Below are 12,522 nucleotides of genomic sequence, written 5' to 3' on the forward strand. Positions count from 1 at the left end.
ATATATTTTGAAAGGGAGGATGTTTGCTAAGATGAGATGGAAGCACAAACAGAAGAAAGAAAATGCTTCTTTTTTTCTCTCCCATGATATTATTTTTTAATGACAGAAGTGAAAATGATGCACACGTCAGTATTGTCAGTCCAGACACACACTCATCTGATTCAAACCCATCTCACACAAGCTCTTTTGATGCAAGCATTTTCATTCATTATATAACACATAAAAAAACCCCTCTTACATTGGTATTGCTGTTTTTCTCCCTGCTTTATGTGAGGATTTTATTAATCAGGAAGTGTTTCTCTATCACTGACTGTGACGGATGGCATCCCCATCCCCGTAACTCAAAGATATGTTTATTTACCTCTTCCAACAGATAGTGGGTTCAATTTTTTTTTTGTATGTGCTTTATACTTGTCCAACTCTGCATCTTAGAAACATTATGACAAGCAAAGCCCTCGTTTAAATACGTCTGTCTCAATCCTGCTGCGTCTCTTTCATTTCTGTTATTATTATTAAGGCCCATTTATATTTCATTCGCTTTACGTCCGTCCATCACAGACTTTATCTCTGTCGCTTTCCTCCCTTACGCAATATTTCCTCTAGAGGGCAGTGCCGAGCACCGCTGCAGGCATCATCTATTATGAAACAACCATTGAAGAGGTTATTTTATTGTGCTTGATCCGAAATAGACTGAAAAGCAAACGTATTCCGTGGAATGTAAGACCACTGAATTAAGGTGATGTCTCATTAATGGGGAATGTTGGTGTTCCTGATGAGGGAGATTGATGACGAGCGGCATTTTTCTTCTTGGTCGTTTTCCTGACTCTATACTGCCCCCACAATTTCTGGTGGTAGTGCTCCGTTTCGTGCGGCATCTTAAGCTCCCCTGCGAAGCGCAAAATGACGTACGAAATGAACGCAAAGTAAAGACTTTTGAGTAGAGTATAAATGGGCCTTTAGTTGAGCACGCTTAACAAACATGCAATCTGTTGTGTTGCACGTACAATTTAGTACTTCTTAGTCTGTAAATCACGTTGATGCCACAGTACAAATGTATGTCACACTCAGTTTGACAGCCCTGTAACTGCCTTGAGAGTTGTGAGCCTATGATAGAGAGTCTTGACCCAGAAAACATCATATTGGCCTGTTTTTTTAATCGTCTGGATAATTCATTGGATTTCTAGACTTGGTCCAGATCCTGCCTTGCATAGAGTTTCTATGAAAGTATTCATTAAAACACTGAAACAACAACAAAAAAAATAAAATAAAACTAAAAATCAATGTCACATTAAAGCTGAATTGTATATGTAGGAGCCAGTTTGATGACAGTGATAGTGACAGTTCACAATATTGAAGCTAAGGATGCAACCTGAGACATGAAGGTTAGCTTTCACTGAAAACATGGTCGCCAGTTAGAGCACAAGGAAAAAAACAGTTATAAACCACTTAACTGAAGTTTAACCTAACAAAATAACACACGTCTACACTGCAAAAACCCTGAACCATCACTTGCACTAACAGAGAATTAGCTACCATGAAAATTATCTTACTGTCTGTAGTTACTGTGAAACTTTGAGCTAAAAGTTACCTGATGTGAATGTCTAAAATACAAATTTAGATTCATGCTTCAACTCCTTGTGTGATGTGCACCTGAATCTGGACACGATGCATACCAAATCCTGCAATAAACACAGCAGGTAACACAGGCCCTGGACAACACGAAATGTTTTAGAAAGGCCTGAAAATATCTGAGTAATGAGCAGGCAGCGGGATGGGAAGAATAGACAGGGAGAGGTAGATGAATAAAGAGATGGACTGATGAAGGGCAGACATAAGGATGGTTGCCCAAGGAAAGCAAACATTTCTGTTTTATAGAACATCTCCAGAGTAACAGAGCACAGCGGTGCATGGGTTTTACAAAAACAGTCCATTAGACCCACAGAAACCATATCAAATGGAACTGATCTTTCAAGAAGTTGTGTTGAGCATAAAAAATGTGAGCGTGTGTGTGTGTGTGTGTTACTGCAGGAGTAAGTGAAGAGAGAGAGAGAAAAAAGAGAAACAGATTTATTCAGCTTTCGTCAACACAGGTGTCACTGTGTAAACTGTTTTTCTGTTTCCCAGACTTAATCAGGCAACATGACATTTCATTTATCACAGCAGCCTCAGGGAGCAGGATCTTTACTGGCTTTATTTGGCCTTAACAACTTGGGCCAGGATTACTGTAGCACATACACAAACATCATGACAATAAGCCCCATAACAGTACTACAATAAATCCCACTGTCTCATCAAACTGATCGCTGAGCAAAGCTCTGCAGAGTTTTTAAAATGCACGGATGCAACCGTAACACCTTTTTTCTTAGCTCTTACCTTGGTTTTATCATGGGCATCTCAAACGTGATGTTCTCCACAACAGTGGCGTTTAACAGCCAGGGCTTCTGGGAAGCATAGGCGACAGGACCTCTCTTCCTACAGGAGATTTAAATTGCACACAAACAGGATGACCTCTTAAATTGGTTTCTTAATGAATCTTTTGTTAACCCTTCACCGGGCAAAGAACTATTTGCTATGAAATCGGTCACAATCAATCGATGTGGTGGAGCAGGGAAACATCTAAAACAAAATGTTCTAAAATAATGTTCCTTTCACTTTATTTGTGTTTTTCTTGATCTTCTACTATGTCCTCCAATAATCAAATCCTCCAAATTTTCCAAGCACTTCAATGAGTGCCTGAAGTCAATATGCTTTTAAAAGGGTCAGGGGTAAATATGTGAGCAGAGGGACTTCACTGTTCTCTATTGACATCAGTGGATTTCTAGGTAATAGTCCCAACTGTTGGCTTGGCTGATAACGGTGATGCATCTCCATGGAGACGGGCCAGTGCATCGTGGCACTCACCTGACGTCTCCATCTCCGGCTGCATCTCTTTCTGTGGGACTGCAGTGAAAATGTCAAACAACAAAACCCACATAAAAACATTAGATCAGCAAAATGACCATTATGCACCACTTATAGGTGTAATGATTAACAAAAGACACACAACACACACACACACACACACACAAACCCTGATATAACCTTTCATCTGGCAATCACATATCTGCTAAACAGCTGAAACACAAACAGACCAATCGCTGACCTACAAGAACACTTTCCTCATTAGATGTGATCTTATCCTGCCTAAAAATACCCCATAAAAAAAACTCAGCCCCCCCGATTCTGATGAAAATAACATCAGGCCTGTTTGTACATCAACATCAGGTCTGTGGCTGTCAGAATGCTGCTTGCAGTTCACGCTGGTGTTGTGTAAGATACCTTACTGCATACACATTATACTGCCAACAGGGATTGTGTAATGGATATTTATAGTGACTTGCAACAGCTGTTGTCACTGTGTTCAGGATTAATCATAAGATATGAATAGTTTTAGGGTATTTTTACTCCAAGTGTTAGAGTTTTAGATTGAGCATGGCTGACCAAATATACACTGTGTGTGTGTGTGTTCCATTTGAAGTGTGTTTTAAAGGCTTTCTTACCTTTCATCTCTCTCACACTCCAGACTTGGCAGGCTGCAGAAAATAGAGACAAAACAAACTGTAAACTGAGGCTGTAAAAAAGTACAGGGGCCAGAGGAGATTTGTGAATGGTGGTAGTACTATAACTGGGAAAGGCCTTGAAACTTGCACGCACACCAAAACACACACGCAACACACACACTCTGGTTTCCATGACTTCAGAGGACATTGCATTCATTTACATTCATTTCCTGGAAACTTACTCTAATCTAAACCCTAACTTCTACTGGTCTAACCCTAACTAAACCTTAACTCTACTCGGTTTAGTATCAGGTACATCATTTTCAATTACTATACTATAGCACCTCCTCGACGTGGGCGGGGGCCCCATAGCATGGCTGTGTAAAGCTGTCACGACTCAATTTTATACGCACAACAGTGGATCCTCTCGTCAGCCACCAAACACAGGAACATCTGCACCCCGTCGACAGACCATGGTCTATTTTTGCAGACAGCAGGCATGTATGCTCGCGCTCACGATTCTCCCAGTGACGCGAGTGGCCATCTGTTGACGTCACATAGTATCGGCTGGTACCAAAAAAGCACCAGGTACTAGGTACTAAAAAGAAAAGCAAAACGAGTAGAGTCGAGTTGATCCAGATGCCATATGTCTGAACCTGACCTAAACCCAGCTCATGGCCAAGTGGGAAGAGAACCCAACTCATATTGCTCCTAATTCTAGGAAGGTTCCTAGAAGAGAATCTGTTAAATCCTACAAGGATTAATTCAAGTACACAAAAACAACAACAAAAAACAACATCAAAGGCCTAACTCACTAGAAGACCAGCCAAAATGTCCTGACAAGGTCATAATGTCCTCCCACTAACAACGCGTACACACACATACTGAACTACATAACCAGTACCCATGATTCCAAACATTAAAATTAATTATCATCTGATTGTCTGTCTCTGGCTTTGCACAAGCTCAGCTGAAGTGCGAGTGTATTTTTAGCTTTGGCAAGTTGACACCAGTCTCAGTCGTCCAGAGAGGATGAGCACGGAGCAAGAGATGATTTGAACAGGTTTACAGCAGCAGCTTTTAAAGAACAGCAACTTTAGCACAAGTGAGCACAGCTGCCAGGAAGTGAACTGGTGACTGATATTTGAGAAGCTCTGACATACTTCACAGACACGTAAACACCGCCGTTGTGGACTGTAAAATAAGAGAACATAATAGAGACAGGAAGGCTCAGTAAATCTATTTAGGAGTTCATTAAAACTTTAGTACACAACTTTCAATATCAACTCCACATCACTTGGTGTTTTCCGTATAAGAGTGTTTGTTTTTTCCAGCCCTGAATACCAGTGTTGTAATTAAAATAAAAACAATTAAATTAATTAAAATAAGTACAAATTTCTCACAACTTTTACTACTACTCCACTACATTTCCTAAATAAATTGTGTATTTTTACTCTAATTCATTCATTAGCTATTTTGAATTACTTGTTACTACCAAATAAAATCAGAAGAAGAAGAGGAAGCACTTTTCTAGTCTTGATGACCATTAAAAGCTGCTTTACACTACAGGTTTACATTCACATCCATACAGCACATCTATGTGCAGCACATTCCCTTTCACATCTTTCATATCCATTCACACGCTGCCGGCACAGCCGTCAGAGTCAACGTGGGGTTAAGTGTCTTGCCCAAGGACAGATACAGACACACAAAACACACAAAAAGTTTCAGAAGTGAAATCTACTGCTCAAAAACCACCAAAAAACAAACAGTAGGCATAAACACTATGTGTGTATGTCTGTGCTGCCATACAAACAGGCAAACACTTCTATTTAGATTATTATAGAAGTGTATTTATGTAAGTAGTTATTATTTATTTATTTACACATACATGTGTTACTTTTCTTAATCAACGGACTCCTTTCTGCATGGCAGAGGTTAACTTTATTTTTTTAAAACAACAAAAAAAACAACTTATTTTTTTCTTCATGTTACAGTCAAAGCATTTTACACAACGTGCCATTTTCCCCAAAGATCACATTTTGCTTTACTTATTTCTGATGTGAAAAAAGATTAGATTACAACATAAAAGACAGCCGGTCGAATATCACATTGATTTTTTCTCGGAGGGATTTACTCAAATTGTCGGCTAATCTGAGCAATTTTCCAACAGCAAATGTAGCCCTTCAGAAAACAACAGACCTCATCACCTAAGGATTCAGCAGCTGATGACTTTCATCAGAATGAAACATCGTCAGTCGAGTAGGCAAGGTCGCATTAGAGGATAATTTAAAAGGGAGTCATACAAAAGCAGCGTCTATTAGTGGTGAAACACTCAAGTCTAATCATCAAAGCCAGGCTGAGGACCCTCCCACTGTTTCTGACTGTCTTTTCTTAACTTGAAAGCCCACCATTACAACTAAAAAGCACCATAATGATGACAGAGAGTAATGAAGCATGTGGACTGTGATGACCACGCCTGATAGTGACTGAGAATTCTTCCTTATTTGTCAGCAAACAGCTGTTTCCCCCCAAACACTGTTCTCTGCTATTGTTTCATCTTGAGATCTTGAGATCAATACCTGTGACCAAACTGCAAACTATACACAGTATTTTACTGACTACCTTCACGAGTGCTGTGCTCTTTCCATACATAAATAATTGGGGATATGAGGGTTAACCGCATGAACTGGCGTTGCAGTTCATCACTTCAGCAGGTGAAGTTTTGCAACCATTACCATGCAGCTGGCTGTGATGTGAGAGGATATGCAGCCATCACCACTTTGACTGGATATTGACGTCAAGATACAAATAGTCTTCGAGAGAAACCCTAGACACTCTTTTCTCTGTGCCATATTTGGCGAGGTGGAGTGGAAGGGGCCAGTGGGAATGCGGGTGTGAAGGATCATATGGGTGGAAATGACAGATTGTGTTGTGGTGAAATAAGGTCGTCTCCTCCGATGACCTGTAAGTTAACCCACAAACAGGTTTCATTTTTATATAAGTCTGATCAGATGTTGTTTGGAAGTAAATATATCTGGTTCTTGCTCTTTAAGTCATTATGCTGTATTAATATTACATTGACAGATGCACGGTGGACGAGTGGCTAGCACTGTTAGCCTCAATCAAAACCCATGACCGAGGGCCTTTCTGCATGGATTTTGCATCTTCTCCCTGTGTGTGTGGGGGTTTTCTCCAGGTTCTCCGGTTTTCTTCTACTAATCCAAAACATCCATCCATCCATTGTCTACCGTTTTTCCTCCACAGGGGGGGTCACATTTAAAAAAAGACTAATACCTGAAACTGAAAGTCTTGGACATCGGTGACAAACTGGAGTTCAAAATGAGACTGTTGTGTCAGTTGTTTCCAAGGGTCATGAAGGACCTTGCGGTTTCAATTCTCAAGTAGCTGTTTGGCAGAAAATGCTCATCAAATTAAAAAAAGAATGATACGATACGAACGAATGCTGATCGGGTTTAGCTCATCTAGCTCCAGTGACTTGATTAGTTAAACATATGGAGCGCTGTGTGTGGGCTCTGTCTGAATGGTGACGTAAACACAATCAGCCGCAGCTGCCTCACCAATCACTGTCAAACCAGTGGTCACACTGCTCGTGATAATCTTCCCCTACCTTTTGCTTCACACGTGTTTCTATCCTCAGGTAAATGTGTCTCCAGGTTTTGTTTTTTTTCACCGTTAAAAAAGTAGACCCTTCGTCTCCCAGACACCACTGCTGGCTCAGCCCTTGACTGAGACACAGCAAAAACAACAACCACAGCAAACATTGTGGAAACATCCAGACTAACCCCTGTGTAGGTGTGTCAAAATGGGAAAGTCTTCACTCTCTTAGACAAATGGTAAGTCAGGAGATTTGGCGGCCAGCATGGTGTCCAATCCAACTTAATATCTCAGAGAGAGTGACAGTTCGACCCTGGCAGAAAGACGACCTGTGTGAGTGTTTGTGTGTCTGCCAGGAAAAACTGTGACAATCAGACAGGCGCATTTAAACATTGTTGACAAATTGAGAGTGATAGCTGTGCTATCCTGGGTAATGGATGCGATATTCAGACGGAGGGGATTAAAACTAATGACTTGCAGAATGCGTCTGGTAAGACATGAGGGTTCAGTTACTGCTGTGCTATTTCAAGTGTGTCTCGATTAACCATCACCATTCAGCAGCAAGTCAGACCTGACTCGACCTCAGTCACAGTCAGTCAAACATGTTTGACTTTTTCTGGACGCGATTGGGTCATGTGTTCTGATTACTGACCAATTTGCAAACACATGTTGCAGCCAATGGAAAAGAGTCATGGGACACAGGACATAGTTTCAGAAGACGAAGACAAAAGGAAGAAGCGGGAGGATCAAAACAGTGACGGCAATGAAATTGTCCCTCTAGTGAGCGTTTGATGTGTTCAGTTGGTTTATACAAATCATGTGAATCTGCGATCCCTCATAAGACGCAGTCGTTTAATGTGTGATCCCCAGTCTTTCAGTCATCACAGAAAAAAAAAGGTTAAATTTCACAGAATGTACAGAACAAAGTAGAAACATGGATCTGAATCTCAGCTCAGAACCTCTCTTTTTGATCTGTGCACACAGAACATCAACAGTGCAGTGTTGTTTCTTATGATGAGAAGAAATGCTACAGCGAAGAAAGGAAGCTCTGCAGGGACTGCCATTTTGGACCACCATCTTTTTACAATAGACAAAACATGACGAGTTTTGATGCTAACTGAAGACAACATAGGTTCAGTAGATTAAATTTTAAATTTTACACACTGTGCCTTTAAGGTTATATAAATAAGGAGAACGTCACAGCTCACAAATGTGCAGCTTGATACTATAGCTATGAGTAAATATTGTCAAGGATCTCAAACCAAAAATGTCGTCATTGATTTAAAAAAATAAATAAAATAAAACTTCAAAATGTGTGATACATTTGAAAGGAAACCACTTTTTTTTCTCTCAGTCTTCCTAGAAATGAATGAATAACATTTATTTAAGGTGAGGGCAAACACAGCATGTGTAAGTGGTTTCCCAGCCTGCAGCTGCAGCTGTAGCCAGTTTGCTGGGAAGTTTCCTCATCTGCATTGAACTCATTTTGGGTCAGTGGTGCATGAAAAGATCCTCCACACCCATAAAAAAATAAAAGTGACAATATCGCAGAGTAACAAATCAATGTTTGTTTTATTGCCATGGCAAGAGGGTGCCGGCAGGTGATATTCAGTTATATTATATGTCATGCTGTCCTGTCAGATTTGTAGAATGCATCTCGACAGAAACACACATAAATTAAATACACAAAGGTTATGGTTACCAATTACCACCTTGATATCGACCAGACTCTGTGGGGAGAGTTTCTCCTCAGATTCATCTTGAACTGATGCACATACGCTGATGCTGAGATGAACAACATAAAATAATGTCCATGGGTTTATTTATTGCTTTTAAAGGGAGGTGGTTGAGTTACTGGGGTGACTTCCTGATAAATGTTAGATGGTAAATGGTCTGTATTTATATGGCACTTTTTTAATCTTGGTGACCACTCAAATCTATTCATCCATTCACACACACATACACATAGTACATCCATATGCAGCGCTTCCTCTGTCACACATCATTCCCACAATGGGATATAGCCTGGAGAAGCCAGGGACTGAATCCTGGACCTTCCAACTGGAAGATGACACACGCTACCTCACATGTTGTGACAACGCAGTCAGCAAACAGAGGCTCTCTGCCATCTGTAACTTCAGATCTGAAGCATCATAGAATCCATTGTGTTTTATATGTTCACCAACAACCACAGAAACAATGTCCTCAAAATCGCATGCAACTCTCAAAACAAACTGCTTTGCAAAAGCTTTGTACCACAGTGCCAGCTCTTTTGTCATTCGCAGTGAAACCGCCAATCTGTGATGACAATATCCCATGTGACAAACTGTGCAGTTTACATCTTTGCAAACAATAATAGATAGATGGATAACTCGCCTGTTCCAGGTGACGGACCCTGACACTCGCTGCATCTCTCCCAGCGCTGCTAGCAACAGAGACGATTTTCCACAGCCCACCTGGCCCACGATCATCGTGAGTTTACCTGTGAGATTTGATGAAGAGGAGAAGCAACGACACAACAATTAACCGGACCTGGATAAAAAAAAAACTAAGGCGTCACAAAAACAACAACCGGTTGCTCACCAAAAGGAATCTTGATGTCCACATTGGAAAGTGTCGGTGGTCCGTCAGTCCAGGTAAAATAGCCACTGGTTAACTGTAAAACATGGTCTTGATTCAGCAACATGTCACAGAGGACTGAACTCAACTGCACTAAAGCACTAAGAATGACCTAATTCTTCTTATTTTAAGCCAGAGTAGGAGAATATATACTGTTGCTCATATTGTAAATGACATACAGAGAGCTACATACTGAATGTGCCATTTTATTGTCCCTATTCGTTACTCACCTTGATACAAATGTCATGGTCCATGTCCTGTGAGGGTCCATCGCCCTCATGGTCCCCCGCCGAGCTGTAGTTGTTCCAGTCGTCCCTCGGAGCGCGCTTCCGGTTCACCACCTTCAGGGGCTGGTGGCCCCCCGACAGAGAGGAGGAGGACGATGAAGGGAAAGATTTTAAGGATGACTATAGGAGGATTAGATCATATCAGAAACGAAGGATGTATAGGGGGTAATGATATTAACATGAAGACATTAAGAGGGGGAGGAAGACAACAGTGTTCACAACAAAGTGAGGCAGTCTGGCCAAAAGTTAGTTTACCTTCAGCTTCACAAAAGTACATCTACATTTACTGTCACTCACCACAGCCTGGTATCTGTTTTGGTTGTGATTACTGGAGCCAGATGTTAACACCGCTCTGGGCTCCTGTTCATCTCCAATCTCCTCGCTTGAGAAAAACTCACTGAGCTTCTGTACACTGCACAAAGAATGAAGGAAACCACATCAGACACAGATAAATTGAAACCGGTTCAATAACTCACCCTACGCTGATTCCACAGGCGGTCAACGGCACAGACAACATGGATTTTAAATTAGCTCATTTTCACTCATGTAAACAGAAGAGCGTCCCTACTGTTCACTGTCACATCCTTCATTATGTGTAACAGATTGGAAAATCCATAGAACATAGTTCAATGAGAATGAGCCTCGTCTTATGCCAGAGAATTCTCCACACCTCTTAAATTTCCCATCTCCTGTTTCACCTCCTCGAGGAGACCAAATCCAAACCTCATCATTAAATCTATGCTATCAAACAGATTTGACATGCACTGAAATCCTCCCAGGTTGGTGTAGTAGTTAGCACTACTAGCCTTTGCAGCAAGAAGACCCAGGTTCACGGATTAGGCGAATTGGACAGCCTCAATTGACCATGAGTGAGATGGTTGTTTGTCTCTTTGTGGCCCTGTGATGGACTGGCGACCTCCTGAGGGTGTACCCCGCTTTCACCCTATGTCAGCTGGGTTTGGCACCAGCATCCCCGCGACCCTCATGTATATAGATGGGCAGCAAACATGCTATAGTAAACCCTGTGTGTTAATAACTGGGTCAATAGATGATTTTTTCCACCAATTATCTTATTTTTCAATCATTGCATGTTTTATGTCTTAATCCTGTTTAAGTACTTTTCCTATTTCTTCCTATTGCTATTTAATATTAGGCTTGATGGATGAGCACTGTTGTCAAGGAACATGCAACATCCGTGTACACGTTTAATCTGAATAAAGCAAAGTGTCGCTAATATCAAAAGGGAGTGGGAAAGACTGCCTCATTAGGCTGACTCATGAAAAGTTTAACCATTCAGTTGACAGGAGGATAAATCGGTGATTATAGAGGAGCAGGCAGTGACGCTAATTTGCGTTTTCTATTGTAAAAGGAGGATAAGCAAAGACGAGCTGAGGTGCTGAAGCCACATGTTTCTGCTGTCTGACTAAGTGTGTCACATCATCATGGTCCCAGAAATAGGCATCTCAAAGGATCACAGGCAGCAGCAGCAGCATCCAAGAGACAAAAGCCTCCCGTTAGAGTATGGTATTTGCATGATCAGAGTATGCAGAGATAGCCTCATAGAAGCCCATAAAACATAAAATCAACATTTTCATGACCTCACCTCCCATTACAGTGCACTTCATCTCCAAAGAGAAAATGGGATTTAAAGTGCCATGCCCTCTGTGCACGTACAATCTTCATTTACGTTTCCCAGAAGATGCTTTTAATCAATTACTGTGCATGCATCGATAAATGAATTCATATTTAATCAAGTTAATAACCGGACTGTTAAGATTATGTTTCCAGAAGGCGTAACCAGGGACTTGTTATTTGCAGAAAAAAAGTGTTTCCTTTTTTTTTCTGCCATAGTCGTCTCATCAGAGTGGACCGTGGGGACAGTTCACCTTGACATGTTGTATAGTAGAGCACACTTCCCCTACAGATTGCTAAAAGTAGTAGATAATATATCATACCTGCACACACCTATAGAAAAATGCAGTGTATTCACAACCATAAGAGGGATGGCTCAGTAATCCTCCAATAATAGCACAGAGGAATTTGTTACCACCCAAAGCCTTGATCGCCAAACTAATTGTGAAGCTAATTACTGAGATGAATATATGCAATCAGTAGAGAAGGCCAGTGTAGTAAAACAACTGTGAAGTCAAGCAGTTTGTTACATAAAGAGATGTTGATCAGTAATGCAGCAGATTGTATTAAAGGTGACATAGAATGCTTGTATCACGCATATATGTTAGTTCTACTAGGTTAGGTCTACTTACATATATGAACTTGTTTTCATGATTAAAAACCTCCTAATCGCTGCAAATAATCATCTTGTGTTTTTCCTGGTTCCCAGTTGTGTTTTTGTTGTTTCAGCTCAAATTTCCCTGGTCTTTTAATGTTATGTATGTATTATGTAAAGCATATTGACTTGCCCCTGTGTATGAAAAGTGCTACCCAAATAAAGCTGCCTT

The 12,522-nt window shown here is 40.9% G+C and overlaps 1 protein-coding gene across 5 annotated transcripts in view; it reads right to left on the minus strand.

The window, feature by feature from the left end:
* abcc8 (ATP-binding cassette, sub-family C (CFTR/MRP), member 8) overlaps positions 1–12,522 on the minus strand; it is a 54,922-nt gene that overhangs the window by 19,670 nt on the left and 22,730 nt on the right. For 3 of the 5 annotated variants that reach the window (XM_044036136.1, XM_044036134.1, XM_044036133.1), the window contains exons 14-20: positions 10,361–10,475; positions 10,007–10,183; positions 9,741–9,813; positions 9,534–9,639; positions 3,540–3,572; positions 2,902–2,940; positions 2,374–2,472 (exon numbers count right to left, since the gene is read on the minus strand). In XM_044036136.1, coding sequence (XP_043892071.1) covers positions 2,374–2,472; positions 2,902–2,940; positions 3,540–3,572; positions 9,534–9,639; positions 9,741–9,813; positions 10,007–10,183; positions 10,361–10,475 — 642 coding nt within the window. The remainder of the gene's footprint in view (positions 1–2,373; positions 2,473–2,901; positions 2,941–3,539; positions 3,573–9,533; positions 9,640–9,740; positions 9,814–10,006; positions 10,184–10,360; positions 10,476–12,522) is intronic. The other 2 variants (XM_044036137.1, XM_044036135.1) reach the window with 1 other exon arrangement.

This window comes from Solea senegalensis, linkage group LG10, assembly GCF_019176455.1.
Source record: "Solea senegalensis isolate Sse05_10M linkage group LG10, IFAPA_SoseM_1, whole genome shotgun sequence".
Classification (NCBI taxonomy): Eukaryota; Metazoa; Chordata; class Actinopteri; order Pleuronectiformes; family Soleidae; genus Solea; species Solea senegalensis.